We start from the raw sequence: 21,163 nt of genomic DNA on the forward strand, positions 1-21,163 counted from the left end.
TTTTAATAAAATATTTATTCAAAAATAATATTTATAAAGTTTTTATAGCGTATATTTTTTTTTCATGTTAAGTTTTTCTTTTCCATAAAGAGGTATAAATAAAATACATTGTAAGAAAATTTTATTTGATGGTATAAAACTGTATTTATTTACCTACTAAATAAAAAATAGTCATATATATAATAAAATAAGTTATGAAAAATCAACAGTAATTATTCCTCAATATGTTTTATGGGAATTAAATTGCTAAACTTTTCCACTACATTTAACTACTTTAATTTATAAGGTATAAATTAATATAATGATAATATTATTAAAGGATAATATATTCTCTAAATAATTAAACATGCTTATTAAAACGCTTTATGCTTTTGAAAGGCAAAATATTAATGTTTATATTTAAAGTTTATTATATAATTTTATAAAACAAACTATATACAAATATAAAAATATAGTCATACATACACATATAAAATAAAAAATACGAAATATGCATTTAATGCATATTATACATTAAAAAAATATTTATAAACAATTTATTAAAGCATAAAATAAAAAAAAATAAATGAACAATATTATGCTATATCATTGTGAGGAAAAACTATTATAATTTTTTAATTACTATTTTTTGGAGATATATATACTCATATGTGAGATCAATGTGTCTCACAAAGATTCTACAATGTATTATCTCCTCCTTTTCTCGATGGAATCATCTATTCCGATGAGTTGTTTTTTGGTTCGTATAATACATCGACATTGCTGAAATTTACGTTTATATCTGCATGCTTTACAATTGGACGTTTTACAAGTGAGCGTTTTACCAATTCATTACGTGGTTCATATTTTGCTTGAATAGAACTTTTTTTTTTTAGCACATACATATTATCTTCATTTTGAACAATAGTAAATCTTTGAGTATTTCGGTGATTGTTTATATTATCATCCAGTGTATTTATTCTTTTAATACCATCAGTACCCGAATCCTTAAAATTATATTTTACATTATATGTTCTATCTACCATTTTTTGATGCATATATTTTTCGCCATCGCGTTGTTTACTTTGATGATGTTTTAAAAAAAACACAATCGATGCTAAAACGATTAATATAATTCCTATAAAAAACAATATCAATGATGAAATTAAAAAACTGTTATCATGCTCATATAAATTATATAAAGCATTTTCACAAATGTATGATAATATATCATCATTTGACTCATTTTCATCAATGCGGATTTTTTTTCCAACTCTTGGTGATAAACTAAAATCTTTTAATTTGGGATTTGTTAATATTTTAATAGGAATCACAATTTCTCCATATTCTTTTGAATTTGCATCTTCAGGTTGAATTCCTATAATTATATCTGATTCATACACACCGTCTTTATATGCTGAAAATACAATAGGAACGCTTTTTTGTTTATTTTCATTTAAATAAAACTTAGCAAAATGACAATCCATTTGTATCCATAAACCTCCCAGCAATGTAGTTAACACTGCTGCTTCTGCATTTATTAAACTATTGTGTATTGTTTTTTTGTCCTTAGATACTATTTTTATAGATGTCCTTGTTATTATTTCTAAAACTTCATCAGCGTCAGGTATAAATCCTTGTTTATAACATACCGAATATATCAATCCAGCTACTCCGGATACATGAGGAGCTGCCATAGAAGTACCTGTATTCATTTTGTATGTGTTCATAGGCGTCGTGGAATATATGTGATGCCCTGGTGCAAGAATGTGCACACTGTTAGCTCCATAATTAGAAAATGGTGAAATTTGTAAGAATTTGTTGATGGAACCAACACTATAAAAAAAAAAATAAAAAAGAGGAAATATAAAAGATGAAATGCAAATATGACGAGATTGTCACAAATACACTACGCTATATCGAATAAATAAATATATTCATGAAAATTACAGTTTTGCGCTCTTAGACATACCTATATACGTTTTGAAGTTTGTAACTAGCAGGGTATATAGGATAGAGATCGTTGTTTTTATTTTCATTTCCTGCTGCAGCTATAAAAACTGTTCCTTTCCCCTTAAAAGTATATTTTAATCTTTCAATAGCTAAGAACATATTAGTATCATAATTTCTAGAACCCCAACTAGCATTAATAATTGGTGATTTGTTTAATATACAAATATTTATAGCTTTAATTACATGGAAACTACCTCCATAGTTATCACCATCAATAAATCGTAAAGATATCAAATTGATATTAGGAGCAACACCAACCATACCTAAAGAATTCGCCGAAGCAGCTGCTATTCCAGAAACATGTGTACCATGTCCAGATGTATCTATTGGATTTTTAACCATAAAATCAAACAATTCATCTGTCATTTCATATCTATCTGAATATTTCGGTGTGTATATATTATTTGCTAAATCTATATGATTTTTATCAATCCCTGAATCTATAACACATATCTTTACATTTTTATTCCCATACCCAGATAAAAGCCAAGCATTAAATACTCTTATAAAAGATAAATTCCAAGTTGAATACTCTTTCAATTCTTTTGGTAATGCGCTCAAAATTTTTTCTTCTATTTCAGCATCTTTTTTATCTTGATTTTTAGATAAAGAGATAATTGATTTTAGACCCCATATTTTTCTTAAAAATGAATATTTTATATTATATAATTTTTTGGGTTTTTTAATATATTTTTCCATATTTTCATTTAATTTATTCATTACATTGTCAATATCTTCGTTTTCATAATTGTTATCAAATGCTACATAAGTATTTGAAAAATTCCAATTATCGATATAATCCTTGAGCTCATTATTCAATATAATTAATGCCTCTTTTAATATCTTTAAATTGCTCATATCAAAAATTATAGGAATAAAAAAGCACACAAAGTTTATTGGTGATGATATATCATAACGTATATTCTTAACGTCTTTAAAATGCATATTTATATATTTTGTAAATTTAGCATTTGCTTCATTTATAACTGTTTTCATCTCCTTCGAATGTAAATCTAAATTCCCGTGAAAAATGAATATCAATTCTTGTTCTTTCATATTTTTATTCTTTAAGTTTAATAGATACTGATCTATAATTTTGTCTACACTCAAAAATGCATTTGAATTATTTTTTTTGGCCATATCATTAGTTTTCTTATTTAATTTAGCTTTAGAATCGGTATTGCTCCTTTCCTCAGTTTTTTTTTCACTCCCAATACTATCATCTTTCTTGCTACTTGGCATGGATAAAAAACTAAAAAAACTTCGTATCTTCTCTATATATCCATGATTATATTTTTCATTTTCATGAGAACCACTTTTTTCAATGTTTTGGCTGTTACTAATTTTATCATTAAGTCCACTTGCGTGCTCACTTTCAATTTTTTTTTTTTTTTTTGAATAATCATTTTCATAATCAATAGTCCCAAATCCACTATACAAATTTTCATTCAAATAGTTTTCCTCGTCTTCTTTTTCATCTTCATTCTCTCCTGTTTCTGTTTGAATAAAACTCATTCCAGGTTCTTCAATGTCTTCCGTTTTCGTAAACTTTGGATTTTTTGTCATTAGAAATATTTTATATCGTCTATTTCCGTTATTACTTAATACTATATGCCTTTGGTGCGTGTATTCGGCTTTATTTTTTTCATTATATTCTATATTTATGCTATTTATGCTTAGCTTTGAAATATCTGATGCATCCACTTTTATATCATTTAATATATTATCAGAATTTGTTATAATTTTATAATGGTCAAATGTATATGTTTTTATATTATCATCTAAATTATTTCCCTTTTCTTTTAAACCACCATTATTTTGCTTATTGTCAATTTTATCTTTTAGACTTATACCGTTTTTTTTTTTATCGTTTACATTTTTGTTACTACTTTCATTGCCTGGAGTTGTGTTTATATTTTTATTTTTTTCTTCCTTTTCATGCATTTTTCCCCTTGGTAAATTACTATCATTCTTTTCTATTAAATCATCCTCTTCTAAATTATCTTTCCTTCCTTCTATCAAATCCTCATCGTCATCCTCATCGTCATCCTCATCATTTCCTATATTATCATTTCCTATATTATCATTTCCTATATTATCATTTGAATTTGATGCAGCATTTTGATTATTTATTTCATTTACTTTATTTTGTTGAGAATTTTGTTTTCCTATATTAGGATATCTATTAGATAATTCAAGAAATTGTGTTCCCTCCGTTTTATTTAATTGGCGTCTTTCATTTTCTTCAGCAATTCTTCTTTTTTCTATACTTTGGTTGATTCCGTATTTTCGTTTTTTTTTTTTATCTGCTATATTTTTTTTTTTGTGAAATTCTGCAGATATTTCATAAATATTAAATATGGGCTTATAAATATCGGCTATACCTTCAATGTGATTTTCCCTATCTTCAATATCACTTACCAAAATTCGATGTTTCTTACCAACAAAATTATATTTTTTCGAATTTTTTGAACAAATATGCTTATTATACTGGCCATTGTGCAGTATAAATTCAATTAGCATTAAAGATAGAACATAAAATGTTCTCAACATTTTATGAAAAATAAATATAACGGAACAGAAAAATGCATATACAATATATATTAAGGAATAAAAATAAATTATTGAATGCAGATAATAAATAGCGAAAATATAACTTTTTTAATTAATCACTACTAAAAAAATTAATAAATAAAAAATAGACATGATCATAGATATATGGCTCCCATAAGCACAAAAAGTGCATCATATTAATTTTTTTGTGTGTATGTGTATGCTTATATATGTATATTACATATATTTTTTATTAAGTTAATTCAAAACATTATCTTTCATATTATAAAAAATCTATATATAGGAGCACAATTTCATTAGTAAAAGTTCTACATATTTTTTTGTTCTTCCATTTTTTGTTTATAATTTAGAGCAATTAATATATTTACTAATAGACATACTTCATGATCCTTAATTTTAATTTTTTAATAAACAATATTTGTATTTACATTATTTTTAAAAATTTATTACATTTTCTATGCACAAAAAAATGGAGAAATTAAATTTTATTTGATTTTACTGAATGTAGAGAAAAAAAATGATTTCTAAAAATATTTTAATATAGAATCAATAATAAAGCATTTTCATAAATAATATCTTATGCATTATCCATATATATATTATACAACGTATATGTTTATTTATTCATAAAAAAATGAAGACAATTAGCACAATATTTTTTTTTAAATGCAACATAAAATAATAAAATTCGTAACAAAATTAATTTCGCATATATTGTTTTTTTTCTTCATCAAAAAAGTTAATTATATATATTTTTTATGTGTTTCATAAAAAACAACAAAAACATTGAAGTTTGTGTAAAATAAGAGAAAGATTGTAAAATTAAATATATTGTAGAAGTCAGTAATCAACGCGACTCAACTTATTAATTATGTGTGCTTTAAATTTTTTTTATTTTCCGGTTTTGGAGTTTATATATATACGCATTTATTATTTATTTTAATTTTTTTTGTTTACAAATTTACAGCGATTTTAATATTAAACGAATATCACTAACAAATGCAACTGAAACATGTAATAGTTACTGCCATTCAGTAAAAAAAAATAAAATACATATAACTAAAAAAAACATTGATCTATAATATGTTTTTGAACTATATTTTTTTATTATACTTATATTTAATAGTTATTAAATTTATGAACAATAAAAAAAGTCTTATTTTAAAAATTAAAATGAAATTTTTCTTAATGCTGAAAATTGGAAAGGAAAAAACACATATTTTTAAAAATTTGCAAATTTTTCAATGAATTGTAAAAATAATTGCTTCAAAAAAACAGTTTTTTTCTTTTGTAACTATATTTATAAATTTTAATAGTCCTTTTAAAAAAAAATATATATTAAATAAAAAAACAACGTCGCTAGTGTTAATAATTTTTTTACCTAATTTAATATGTTCTATTTAAATAATACATTTATCTTAAAGATTAATATGGTTGCCAGAATTATTCGTAAAATATTGGAAAAGTTGTAATTGCAAAAAAAGGGAAAAAAAGAAAAAAAGGAAAAAAACAATATGGAAAAGGAATAGTACCCAACAAAAAGTTATTATACAGTGAAAAAATATACAGAATTCGAATATATATATATATATATGCATATGAATTGGTTTATAATAACAAAATGTGGCTTTAAATTCTCCATTAAAAAAAACAATATTAATAAAATTTCACATAATTGTATTAGAAAGTGTTAAATTTCGTTAAAGCTATTTTTTCCTGCAAAAATCGCAATGTCTAACAGCAGTAAAATAAATCAATACTAGGTGAAAATAAATGCACAAATATGTGTGATTCCCTAATAATATAAATATATATATATATATTTATTTATGTACCATTTTATAAATTTGAAAAGCAAAATTCCAACTAATAAAAAATTCCATATTACTTTTTTGACCGTGCTATTATATAAAAAAAGGGGATTCATACAAATTTTACCCTAAAACTAAAAATATATATGTAAACATTCCCCACATACTAAAGTTCATTTATTTTTAATCTAGTTTAAAAAGCACAACCATGCTACGACTAGTATATATTGTTGTTTTCTATATAAATACCACAATTTATCGGTTTAGAAAACTGATATAAAATATACATATGCATATAGGTATATGGATAAGCAAAAGGGAATGTAAGCGATGTAAAAAATATTAATACAACTTTCATGAGTTATAAAAAATATTGAATATACATGCTCATTTTATTCTAATTCCAAATCATTACAAGCAATTTTATTTAATTTATAAAATTATTAAAGTAAATTAAAATATTCTTATTTTTGTTAAATATTATAATGATCTCATAAATATATTTTCAATATGTGTTACCTATTTAATTTACAAGAGCATAAAAAAACAGAAATACATAGAAGCCCATAGGTAAAATGGAAACAATATCATACATAAAAATATATTCATATGCATATATACTTCCATAACATATTTTATAATCCTTCTATTATTTAAAAAGCTATTATATTTTATATAAGAAAATTTTAATTATAAAAAAATTGTAAACAAAGGGAATATAAAAATAAATAAGAAATTTCGTATTGAAATTAAAGGAAGGAAAATAAAAAAAAAATCAATATGTATATATGTATGCATATATTATTATTTTTTTTATATAAATATAAGTGTTATATTACAGTATTTTTACAATATTTTAAAGGAACATTTTCAAAAATGGTTAATAAATTATAAATTAAATATTTTAAACTGAGAGAAGGGAAAGAAAATAAAATTTTCAATAAACAAAATAGCTTAAACTATAAAATTTAGTTTTTCCTTTTTCAAAAATTCAAAATATGAATATAATCATACGCGTATATATAAACTGATAATTATATGTTCATATTTTTATGTTCCCATTTATACATGTTTTTATTGAATATGTTCATATCTATAATCAGTTTATATGTGTTTACATATATGTGCTCATATCTGTGATATATGTTTACATGTGTTTTTATTATATATTATTTTTTTTTTTTGTTCTTTAAATAAAATCGTAAAGGAAATTAAAGGACTTTTATATGTTGCTAAAGTCCAACAGTTCCCTTGAGACACAAGATAAAATATACATATTCATGATATATATACTATGGCCATATATGAATGAATATCTTAGTGAGTATATATTAGCGGAAGAATGCCTTAAATGAAAATTACAAAAAATAGTATAACTAGTATTTGAAAATATATCCCAGACATTTCAAATGCGATTTTTTTTATTTTATTAATATTATTTTTTTTCATGCGAACAGATTATGGCATTATTCTTTTTTAGTATATGTGTAATATTTAAATAAATAAGAATAATTTTTAGATATTAAAATAATATCATAACAATACATAATGTTTTAAAGACCAATGGTGTTCGTTATTACAGACTATAATTATTCCGCAAATAAATAAATATTACATATTATATATATTTATGTATGTTTATTCCTGTGCCAATACACATATGTACGAACAATAAAAAAAAATAAAATAAAAGGGAAAGTTAAAAAATATAAACTATACTATATATGTTTTCTGTAAATTATGATTAGCAATACACCTGATACATTAATAGAGATACAAACAGGTTATGCTTATGAGTACATAACAGAAATATAAACTAAGATAAAACCACTGGTGAAATATTAAATATTTAGTTATAAAGGGAGAAATATATTTAAAAAATAGCTGAGTGCATTTATTGCTGATATAAATTAATACACATATACGCACAAAATGATAGGGAACAAAGAAGAAGCATATGAATGCTTCAATTTAGCAGCAAGATATATGAAAGTAGGAAATTACAGTCATGCAAAAAATTTATTTTTAAAATCAAAAAGGATGTTTCCTGAAATTGATATAACTGAACAAATAAAAACATGTGAAGAAAAAATAAATAAAAGTGAACACATAGGAAACGATAATACAACATCCAGTAATATTAATAATAGGTCATATAAAACTGATCAAAATAATTTACATGAACGGCACAAATCAAAAGATGATAACATCGAAAAAATATTAAGAACAAATAATTTTTATGAAATATTAGGTATACCAAAAAATAGTAATGATGAAGCTATTAAAAGCGCTTATAAAAAATTAGCGAAAATATATCATCCTGATAAGAATAAAGAAAAGGGGGCTGAAGAAGCTTTTAAAAAAATATCAAAAGCATTTCAGCATTTAATAAATAAAGAAAAAAGATATGAATATGATAATAATTTAGAAATGAATTCTCATTATCCAACACATAGATCAACACATTTCTATTATAGTGATGATGTATTTACCCCCGAAGATTTATTTCGTAGTTTTTTTGGAATAAATTTTGCTACTTGTAATAATAGAGCATTCCGAACTAATATTAATACAGAAAATACACACAATAATAATAATAATAGCAATAGTAATAATAATAATCAACGCAGCATTTCGCTTGTACAAATCTCCATATTTTTAATAATGTTTGTTATATTTTTTCTATCAAGCTATTTTGAGCAACCAAGGGTAAAAAATTTATATATCTATGCGTGAAACACATTAATATTCTCATACTTTATAATTTGCGCCTTCAGAAAATATGCAGTTTTAAATATGCATGCATTTACATATTTCAAAAAAAGCGAGTCTAGGCACATGTGTTCAATATCTCTTTTTTATAAATAAAAGAGAATAATTATAAGCATGCCTATTTTACACAAATCATTATTTATTTTTTATTTTAAATAGTTTTAATTTTTTTTTTATTAGTCTGTATATTCCCTTCAAAAAACAAATTATTTTGATACTGTAAATTATACGTCATTAAATAAAATTCGATTTTACACAAAAAGGACATTTGGTTATAACTATCCTAAAAATAGTCATCCTCGTTTTCAAGTAAGTTGTTTTCCATTCATCTATTTAATAATGTTTATTTTTTATATACATGCAATATATTATATCACGCTTGTGATATTTATTTTTTTTCTAGGTTGAATTTGAAGTAGAATACAAATATTATGAGCACGAATGCCACGTTTTAACTAAAAAAATTAAAAATGATTATTATGGACAAAAAAAAAAATACAGTAATTAATTTTTCCATATATATATAATTTTAGCATATAGTAATTATAAATTATGTGTCTATTTAGTAAATTCGATTTATTTTATAAACAATATATATATATATTTGTTTCTCTTCCCTTTTGCTACTTTTAGAACAACAATTAAATTATAAGGACATACCCGAAAGTTGCTTGAAACTAAAAACATTAGAGGTAACAACCATTATCAATGCATATAATATAATACGCTTTTTACTGCATTTTCACTTTCCATATGTTGAGCAAATGCTTATACATCCTCAATATATGTCTTAACTAATTATTGTTTTTACAAGTACATATATACTTTTTTTTTTAAATCCAGGACCAATACAACAACTACATTATGAAGTTAAAGAGACGATGACAATAATATTTTTTTTTTTGATAAATTATTTAAAAAAAATTAAATAAATAGTTAAAATATATATATGACACGAAGGAACCTATATATAACTTTTTGTCATTGTCTTATCACTTTAATATTTCTAAATATCATTACCCCTTTTATTCACGACATTTTAAATATAATTTTTGTTAAAATATTTGAAAATTATATTATTTGATTCAGTTTAATTATTATACATTATACCCATGCACATGTATATGCATTATGCATATTCGCATTTTAATCTCCAAAATCACAAAAATTTAAAAAGCTAAAATTATTAATATTATATATATTTCCTAATATTCATGGTAAGATTTATTATTCACAACTCGGTAATTGCTTCGTTTTCATTTATTTTATGCTTTTTCTTCTTTTTTCGTTTACTTATTTGTAATTTCAACATCATATTTTTTAAATTCAATATAATTTATTAGTACACTTAAAAAATGATTAAAATCTACTACTATATGTGCAAAATATACGTATAGCAGTATTGGATAATATACTAAGTAACATACTATTTTATTCCTTTCTTTGCCCAATTTTTTTTTACTATTTATAATATATAGTGTATATTTTGTTTACAAATTATTTAGTGTCTGCGAACATATATATATATATATATATCATGCATATTCTATATTTTTGTTAAATCGTTGTATATATATAAAAATGAAACTCATTTTTTAAAAAGTTGTTAATTTTGCATAATTTTTTTTCATATTATATATATACGAATTTTATTTTTTCACTTCAAACCTATTGTAATATATATCTCCTGAAAAATATGTTAATTTAGTTTTATAGTAATAATATAAAAAACAAAATAATTAATTTTCAATAATTTTTAAATATATATGTTTAAAAGTGTGGCATGGGGGATAACAAGACAATTTTAATATATTTTTATCTGCGTATGCATTAACAAAACGAAAGATATATATATCTATACATATATGTGTTACATACAAAGCATGAGTATATACCAAATACGTTATATATATGTCTTATGTTTAAAATAATTATTTTAATCACTTATTAACATTGTGATTTTAAAAGTTACTAGTTATTTACATAACTTGAAAATTATAAATATGTATATAAATATAGATAAAGCAATGCGCATAGTTTCTAATTTTTATAGACACTACTTTATAATATTAATAAAATAAATAAGTTACTAAAATTTAATTATATAGGCTTTGTTTTTCTTTTTTTAAAAATTTTTATGGTACATTGCTATCAGATGTGTGAGATGAATATTCAAGATTACTGTTATTCATTTTACCAGTTTGATGTAATTCTCTTTCTTCTTTTTTCATAATATAATTTATATATGCATAACCAAATTCTTCATTATTATTGGATGACATATTTTCTAAAAAATTGTTACTTTTTTCTTTATTATAATTAATAGCTGTATCAGAAATGAGATTACTATTATTTGAGAAATTTTTATTTGGTTTGCCCTCTTTATTTTCACTTAAATAAGTATCACAAATGGCCATATGTTTCTTTTTATTAAAAGATATTACATTTTTTACATTGTCGTTATACATATTGTTTTCATTTTGAGCTGATTTTACAAAATATGTTTTTTTGTCTAATTTATTTTCAATCTTAGTGTTTTTTTTTTTATTTTTTTGATCCAATTTTTTTAGTATACTATTTTTAATATTAGAATATTTTAAGTATCGAATCGTTTCGTCCATACATATTAATATAGAATTATAAAAATTATCATTTAATCCTTTTAATATAATTGTTTTATTTTTTTTCTTATCTTTGGAACTTTTAAATATATGGATATGTTTCAAATCGTATAAGTAATAAGCGCTGGCTAAGTCATAAAAGCTATATGATGCATGTATAACATAAAAATAAATATGTATGAATATATTGGTGAAATACTAAAATATGTAACAAATTCTAAGTGATATTTACCTGAATATTTTTAGCACACTAGGATTTATACCTTTTATTGTTTCTTGGTAAGAGTGCGAATAAACTGTTAAAAATGTTTCTAAAAATATTAATTATATAAAATTGTGGAAAATATATATATGTATATATCGTGCTGGGTGGAATAATAATTAAGAATAATTGTTAAAAAAAATAGAACAAGATATTCAGTTATAGAATAAACCTAAATTTATTTGTGAAATATTCTTATACTTTTTTTTAAATAAAACATTTTATTTACCTATATTAGTGCCATCTAATACTATGTAGTTCAATGCTTTTTGTTTATAACCTTCAAATATATTTTTAATAAGTATTCCATTGCATCCTATTAAAATTAATAAAAATAAAATATATTTTTTGCCTTTTTTTATATGTTCAATTGTTTTACTTGCTTTTCCATATGTTCATTTTATACCTTCTTTTCCTATATCCCAAGCCTTTTTTCGAGACAAATTTATTGAAGAAATATCTGGGACATTTTCCCCTACAGGCTTCCAATGGAAATTTTCTAATATTCTGGTATTTGCACACCAAAAAAAAAACGTAATTATACATATATATTTTTTAATATATTATTTGAATTTATATCCATAAAAAAATATACTTACTTTTTTTTATCCAAATCACAATTTATGGTTCTATAACTTTTAAATGGAAATTTTTCGATACTTTCAAAAAAAAAATTAAATAATAAAAATTGTGGAAAATTATGTTTTCTTTAATTTAAAGTTTATATGTTTTTAAAAATATTTCATTTTTCGTTTCTATTGTTTTGCTATTATTTCCTTCTAACCTGCTCATATGATTTATGTAGCTAGCTGTATAACATTTTTTATATTTTTTTGCTTTTTTTGATCTAAAATTATTACTAACAAATGACAAAAAAGTATTTTTTTCATCTATGGAATTTGAATTATAAAAATCTGAATTTTCATTTTCACTTGAATAACTGGAATTAGATTCATCCGAATTTTCCAAAAACTCATTTACGTCTTTGTATGATTCTATGCTGGTTTCGCTTTCATTATTTTGTACTGTATAAAAAGAAGAGAGCATATATATATATTATGGAAAACATATATGAGAGGTAACCAATTTAATAAATGTGAAAATTATATTTTCGAATGTTATCGGGGCAAACTAAAAAACATACTTATATCATTGTAGGAAATAAAAACATCATGAATATTTTCATTATGCAATGATTCCTTTATTTTTTTCATTTTTGATTTTATTAGAAACTTTATAAGAGAAAAATAAAAAAATATAATAATAAACATATATATATGCACATAAATGCGTAAATTTGTGATTATATTTTTAAATGCATATATTTAATTATACTCATAAATCTACACATAATATATGTATGTCATGCCCTTTTAAATATTACAACTGTGTATTTAGGGGATAAAAAAATTACATTAATATGTTTTTAATTTTTTTAATTAAAGATGATTTATTTAAAAAATTTTAGTTACATTAAAAAGTTAATTTAAAAATATACACACATATTTATATACATATTTATTTATATTAATGAATATAAAAAGATGGTTACATAAAAATGTATACAAACACATTTATGCAAAATGTAGATTAAACCCAAACAATATATTTTAATAGTGCACATACTGTGCCTAAAAGGTGAGCTATATTATTTTTTTTTTCAACCCCTTTTGTTATTTATAAACATGGCTAACATTATAAAAATATAAACAATATTCATAATTATACATTTTTCGTGTTTAAAAAAACAAATTATAAATTTTTATAAAAATTCGATAAAAATAACAATACATATATGCATATGCATACCTGAAGAAAATTAATAGAATATTAAGCATAGAAGTGGGATATAATGCATTAGTGATTTCTCAATTTGCCTTCCCTCCAAAAAAATAAATACCATATAAAATATTTCGCCTTTACTCTCTAGTGTTCATTCTTTCCTAACTTATTTCATTATAGTTCCATTTTTGTATGTTAATATATCTGGATTATCGGTATTATTTTTCATCAAATTATTAATTATGTAATTAATTTTATTCGTAACTAATTCTACCATATACTTGCATTTTATATTTAAGTCTGTAAGTTCAGATAATTTAGTAACTAATATTCGATGTTTTTTTCGTCTTAGCGTATCACCATATATTTCGTATATAGCTTTAATCCATGGGAGTGCATTTATAATTAGAAAACATTCTGCAGTTAGCATATTTAAAATATGTTCTAATAATTTTATAGAATATTTTTTTCCAAGATTTTTTATAGTATCATAAATCGTGTTACAATAATTTTTATTAATTATCGCCTTCAATGATTTATATCTTTTTAAAGATAAATTCATCTTAATTATAGAACTCACAACTATAAAATTATTATTTAAATTGTTATCACCAGGATTAATATAATTGTCTATTTGATTACTTTGATGTAATAAATTATATTCATTATTCACGGTTTCAATATTATTATTTTGGTTTATTTTATCATTTGGCAATATGTTATCAACTTCATCTTTTTCTGCTTTATTATTTCTTATTTTCTTAGATTTTTTAATTTTTTCTAGCGTTTCATTTTCTTCATCACTTTCTTTTTTTCTTTTTTTTAATTTTGTACATTCTTCACTATGTACTATGCCACCATTTACTTGTTCATCGTTACCTTTTTTTTTTTTTTTTTTTTTTTCCTCATTTTGATCGTCTTCGTTTTCTTCTTCGTCATCATTCTCTGAATGATTGCTTTCGTTCTCGTCACTTTCCTCTTTTTCTCTCTCTCTTTCCTTTCCATCATTTTCTTTTTTCCCTGTTTCTCTTTTTTCTTCCTTCCTTTCATTTTCCCTTTCCTCTCTCTTCTCATCTTCTTCCCCTCCTTCATCATTATCTTCCCCATTTTTGTTGTTTCTTTCTTTCCCCTTCCTATACGATGCCACATTTTCTTCTTCAATTTGCGTTACCTCTTGATTGGTTTCATGTTCATCAGTTTCATTTTCATTAACCAAAAAGGACAACGGGCTGAAGGTATTTGCACTTTCTATGGACTGAGCAGATAAATTCGAAATTTCTCTTGAATTATTATATTCTGTAGAATCAGATAATGTCTCAGTTTTTTTTACGTAATAATTTATTCCATTTTCTGAAATATCATTTTGATTGTTCTCAATATGATTATCATTTTTTATTTCTGCACATTCCCGTTCGTTATCTTTATTATATTCGATATCTTCTGTCTGCTTTACATTATTATTATCATTTTTTTCACTATTTATATTATTAATAAAGCCATCTTGCTCATTTTTTATACTTTCAAATTTTTGTATTTCCATTAATTTTGTATCCTCGCATTGATTAGTTGGATTAGTGGTTTCTTCATGGTTTATTGTATTTATTTTATTTTCTTCAGTTTTACTTTCTTTATTTTCCTGAGTTTTCTCCAAATCAGTCATCCCCTTTTTTATTTGTTCGTCCTCTGAACTATAATCACTACAAAAATATGCATCATCAATATTTTTGTCACTGTTATTCCACGTTATGTCACTATCAATATATGAATCACTATCAGAATAACAAGAGAATTTGGATTGATTTATTATTTTATTTAATACATTTTTTTTATCACTTATATCCATTGAAGATTTTATCCCAATAATTTTATTATTAGAATCTACTATACTTAGAGAATTTGTTTCATAATTAGTTTCTAAATCATATAAAAAATCGTGATGAATTTGTATAGTATAAATAGTAGCCATGTTGTCATTCATTAAAAGTGTATCCATAAAAAAATTACTATTTATATATTTTTCTTTATTTGATATATGTTCCATATATTTATTAAAATTGTTTGATAATTTTTTTTTTTTTTGAATTATATTTTTCTGTTTTATTACTCTATTATAAAACATATCAGTAACATTATTTATGCTAACTGTCTTGAATGGTAAAGCTATATATATAATTGGATTTGCATTGTTTATGTGCACAAGTCCAAATTTAAATTTTTCTTGATTTAAATAATCTATAAAATAAATTAAAACTTTCCCATTTTCACTAAAAACTAGTAAATATAATTTTATACTGTTTTCTTTTTTTTTTTCATTATCAGAATTATTAGGCACATCGACTTCACCTTCTTTCATCTTACCAATCACATTATTTTTTGTTTCATTTATTTCGTTGTTTTCTTCAATTATATTTGTATTTGTATCATTAAAACTTTTTAAAACATCTGTGTTAGTAGCCATCCCAGTATTTACTTTAAAAAAAAATGCCCCCTTTATATTTTCTCCATTTAATTTATCTATATACAATTTAGCTAAACACTTTTTTTTATTTTTAAACACACCCTTGACAAATTTGTAAATAATAACTTCTTTATTTGTGTAACTACATACATGTATTACTTGCTTATATTCATTTTTAATTTTATATAAATGGTTTTTATATGAATGGAATGCATATTCTTCTGTATCCATTTTATTCCTCGATGGAAGACTCATATTAGTATTTTTTAATTTCAAAGATTTATCTTTTAAATATGCGCATTTTAAAAAATATAATCTACTATTTGTTTTTAAATATATAACATTTTTATTATTATAACAAAAATTTAATTTTAATGGAGGTTCTATTAATTTTAATAAAACACTACAATCCCCATTCATATTAGTATAATATAAAGAATTATTATCTTTTTTAATAAATATTATATCTTTTTTTAAATATACAAAATCTATAGGGTCACAATCGTTTAAATATACTAAAGGTGTCTTTTCCTTATTCTCAGTATTATATGTATAAAATGAATTATCAGAAAGTAATAATAAATTTGATTCGCTTTCTAAATACCCTTTAGAAAAAGATTCTAATGTTAGTGCACTTCTAAGTTCATATTGTCTCAATTTATCACTTTTGGATTTTAATTTGAAAAATTGTATCTTATAATTTTTGTCATTTTCATTATTTATTATTTGATTTACTAACAGGTTATTCCCTCTTACTTCTATTATACTTCCATTTTGATCCATCTTTTTGTCGTAATTATGATTATTCGTATCTTCAAAATTTATATGAATGGATATATCGCATATGCAATATATGAAATGCAAATATACAAAATATATTATATTTTACGTTTTGGGTATTACTTATTTTCTGTTTTTTTTTGTTAAGCTATCAAATATTCCAAAAAAATATTATAAATGCTTTACATATATATGATTTAATTATATAAATATCATTGGATAAACGTAATATTTATGATAAATGGAAACAAATTGGGAAAGTATATGCATTATTACGAATTAAATAACGTTATAAAAGCAAAATTAACAGGAAATTTACAAAAATTATGTTTTTTCTTAAATTTTTCTTCTTAGTTGATAATTCACGAAGAAAAATAATCCAAAACTATTACTTCATCCATTAACTCCTTTTCCATTGTTCTTATTATCTTTATTTGTTTTTTTTCCGTTTTGTTACAAAATTAAAAATAAATATACAACATTAATTTTTTTTCTATATTCAAAAAAAAAAAAAAAAAAATTAAAATAAACGGGAAAATATATTTGAATAATACATAAACTCGGTTACTTGCTACCCATATTTTATGCATTATTATTATTTCAATTTTTTTTGGTAGTAAAGTAATACTTTTAGCGTAGCGTATATAAATATATATGCATACTATTCAATAGTATAAAAAACATATATTTAAGCAGACGCATTTTCTATGTATATGCATAATTTAAAAAAATTATTATATTTATTATTCATTATTTTCTTTTATTTTTTTATTATATATATAATATATATTAATATTTTCTTTTACCACTTAAATGGGTTATTATACTGAAATAAAGATATGCATATATCCATATTTTGAATAGCCCTTATTTACATATTTTTATATGTTATAAAAAATATACGTTTTCCCCTTATACAACTTTTCTTTTTGAAAAAAAATCATTTTCAATATAGGCTAAGTTTAAATGACCGTTGATACTTTTTAATGGTATTTTTTTTAAGATGACTTAATAAAAAAAATATATATAAAGGATATTTTTAAATACATTGAGCATAATATTTTATATTATATAATATTATTTGAATGTTTCGTATGCAAAAAACCAGCTTAAAAGATAATAGATATCATTACTGCATTTTATTGTTAGACTACTTTGTGGGAAACATTGTTTTGTGGGTATTCCATTTTTTTTTAAATACTTCCTATGAATTTATAAAATTGACCATAATACATTTGTATTATAATTATGAGTTACATTCATTATTCTGAAGATAAAAAACGTATATTTGTGCGAGTATATGCTTATAGATATGCAGTGATATTACCATTGACTGTGATAAGTGAATAAAATGCATATATTATAAAAACTTTAACTACATTATTTTCTATATATAAGATCTTATAAAAATATACGTAAGCATAAAGTATATATGCATGTATATATGTACGTATACACTATCTATATACGAATGATAGTAGTAATATATAAAAATTCGCTAATTAATACTTAAATAATATGTTTATTTCTTTTTAATATAATACTACAGTATGTAAATACTATTGCTCATAAGATTAATATTTCTTTTTTGTATTTTTAAAAGTGCATATAGTATATATATTGTATGAAACCATTTAAAAATCCTCAAATATAATATGATGAAATTTTAAAGGGATATTCTTTATAGTCACTTTTAAAATTTTAAATCAAGAAAGAGATAAATAGAATTATGGTATTATCATTTTATCTATACACTATATTCAAAAAATTATTTGTTCTTTGTATGAAGTATATGGTCTTTTGAATTACAGCATTATGCAAAATTCATGTCCTTTCATATTTTATTCTATCGCCTTTTTTTTAATAAATACATATTTTACATATATTCCTATTTAAAATTTCCACATATATATGCATATATGGAAAATATAATTCAGTATAAAACATTAAAACTCTATGAAAAAATTAAAATAAACACTTACATAAAAAACAAAATTATACTTGATCATTGAGCAAATTATTTAATGCATCATTATTTATAATATATATGTACTTTGTACCAAATATATACTACATACTTCTACAATAGGGATTTACATAATTGGGGAAGAAATCATATATCACTACAAAATGATGTCACCATAATATAAATGTCACTATTCACATAATTCTCTTTTATTGTATAAATAAAAAAAATTCTATTACTTTTTGTCGTCCTTTTCTTCCCTTTTTAAAAAAAAAGTTATAACATGTAAATTCATATTTTTTTTTCATATTTCCCCTCATAATTACGTTCATAAAACGATGTGTGCAGCAGGTCTATCATGTGAACATTTAATTAAAAGAAGGGTAAAAAGTAAAGAAAATTAAAAAACATAAAAGAGATCAATAAAAATGTATGACATCATATGCTTACTTTTTATTTAAGAATTAATATTTTAGAATTATGGTAAATAAAACAGGATGAGGAAATGTAATATACCCTAAATGTCTGATACCTATAACATGTATACACACGTTATATATACTATATCTATCATCCACTTATGTAACATAAGTAGCTTTAGCTATATAATAAATTTTATTTATGAACAAATCATACAAAAAAGGGATTTATGCTAGGTAAATTAAATATGTAAAAACAACCAATTCTAAAACACCTAATAAATTACCTTAACATTCATAAATATATATATAATACAAATGATGAAAGCAGTAACTAAAAAAAAATTATGTACGATTAATAAAAAACAAGCTATCCATAGTTCAATATATATATATATATATATTATGAATATTATGATTAACAAATAATATCATCCTAAATCCTTTACTTAAAAATAACTAAATAAAAATGATTTCATACCACTACACACACCAATAAAATATTTTTTAAAAATTAATAAAAAAAATACCAAATACTATTTTCCTTTGTTATTTATGTACAAACTTTCACATATGTAAATATTATATAATAATAGTTGTATATCTTTTCTTAATTTTCGCTTTTTTTTGGTAAAAAAATATATTTTTTTAAATATATATATATTTTTAATTTAAATAGCTTTTAGTATGTATTAAAAAATGATATGTTGATTTATTATAGCAACTATTAATTTATAAAACACATTAATATTATATACGTATATAAATATATATAATTATGTGCTATTTAATACGAAATATTTGCATGTGATGTATATATAGTAAATTATAGTTATATAATTATTTACCATTATTCTCATTGCTTCATATTAGATTAATAATTTTCTTTTTATATAATATACTAATATATACAAATTTATTATGGGTATGCACATAAAAATAATATATTTCTTATCGTATATCATTAATTATTGATCAAAGTAAAAACATAAATACGTATTAATAAAAATTACATAAGAACGGCTGAATAAAAGTCAAAATCAGCATAAACATTTCCAAAGAACGAAGGAAAAAAGATAATATATTTATAATAATAATACAATAAAACATAAAAAACACAATTTATTATATTATATATAAAAGATAAATTTTCCTAATTAAGGTGGGGGAGCACACAAAAGATAACGAAGAAATAGTTTTAAACAATATAAATGTTTAAAATTATGTTAAATTAAAACACAAAACGAAACAAATATTATTTTTCTATTTGGTAAGTATTTATGTTAATTTAATATATAAATATATATATCCATATAATGTATATTATATAATATCCATGAAGTTTATTTTGGTATCCATTTCGTATAATATATATAACATTATTTGTAGCCATTTTAATATTTGACATTAGGAGAAATTCTATGCATAAATTATTATAATATGCATGTAACAGGGAATTCCTGTATGTATTATTACATAGATAAATACGCTGTGATATATGTGGTACGTTTTTGATTGTGTATGCATATTATATACAAAGTTTATATGTGGTATTATCATTATGGACATGACATTGTACAGTCCACATAGTATTATTGTATACATACATTAGATATTCAAATCAACTAATCAAAATGCAATGTTTACATTGTATGCCATTTAAACATGATTAAAGCATAATTTATATTCTACTTATATGTACATTTTGTTGTACCATAGACGTTGG

General features: G+C 22.0%; 4 protein-coding genes across 4 annotated transcripts; 1 reads left to right on the forward strand and 3 right to left on the reverse strand.

Annotated features, from left to right (window-relative positions):
* Positions 1-716: 716 nt before the first annotated feature.
* On the reverse strand, positions 717-4,545 carry PBANKA_0911700 (subtilisin-like protease 2; the record flags this gene model as incomplete). Its single annotated transcript, XM_034564697.1, has 2 exons — positions 717-1,815; positions 1,952-4,545. 2 exons carry the CDS (start codon positions 4,543-4,545, stop codon positions 717-719), a joined length of 3,693 nt encoding a protein of 1,230 aa, XP_034421468.1.
* A 3,764-nt stretch (positions 4,546-8,309) lies between these two features.
* PBANKA_0911800 (DnaJ protein, putative) lies at positions 8,310-10,034 on the forward strand (the record flags this gene model as incomplete). Its single annotated transcript, XM_034564698.1, has 5 exons — positions 8,310-9,086; positions 9,330-9,458; positions 9,553-9,649; positions 9,783-9,841; positions 9,993-10,034. 5 exons carry the CDS (start codon positions 8,310-8,312, stop codon positions 10,032-10,034), a joined length of 1,104 nt encoding a protein of 367 aa, XP_034421469.1.
* A 1,250-nt stretch (positions 10,035-11,284) lies between these two features.
* Positions 11,285-13,246, reverse strand: PBANKA_0911900 (conserved Plasmodium protein, unknown function; the record flags this gene model as incomplete). The annotated part of the gene is made up of 7 exons (XM_034564699.1): positions 11,285-11,912; positions 12,003-12,081; positions 12,262-12,348; positions 12,439-12,539; positions 12,632-12,691; positions 12,817-13,057; positions 13,177-13,246. 7 exons carry the CDS (start codon positions 13,244-13,246, stop codon positions 11,285-11,287), a joined length of 1,266 nt encoding a protein of 421 aa, XP_034421470.1.
* Positions 13,247-13,980: 734 nt separating this feature from the next.
* Positions 13,981-17,055, reverse strand: PBANKA_0912000 (conserved Plasmodium protein, unknown function; the record flags this gene model as incomplete). Its single annotated transcript, XM_034564700.1, has 1 exon — positions 13,981-17,055. The coding sequence occupies one exon, from the start codon at positions 17,053-17,055 to the stop codon at positions 13,981-13,983; it is 3,075 nt and encodes a 1,024-aa protein (XP_034421471.1).
* Positions 17,056-21,163: the final 4,108 nt, after the last annotated feature.

The sequence above is a fragment of the Plasmodium berghei genome (genome assembly GCF_900002375.2).
Source record: "Plasmodium berghei ANKA genome assembly, chromosome: 9".
In the NCBI taxonomy this organism is placed as follows: Eukaryota; Apicomplexa; class Aconoidasida; order Haemosporida; family Plasmodiidae; genus Plasmodium; species Plasmodium berghei.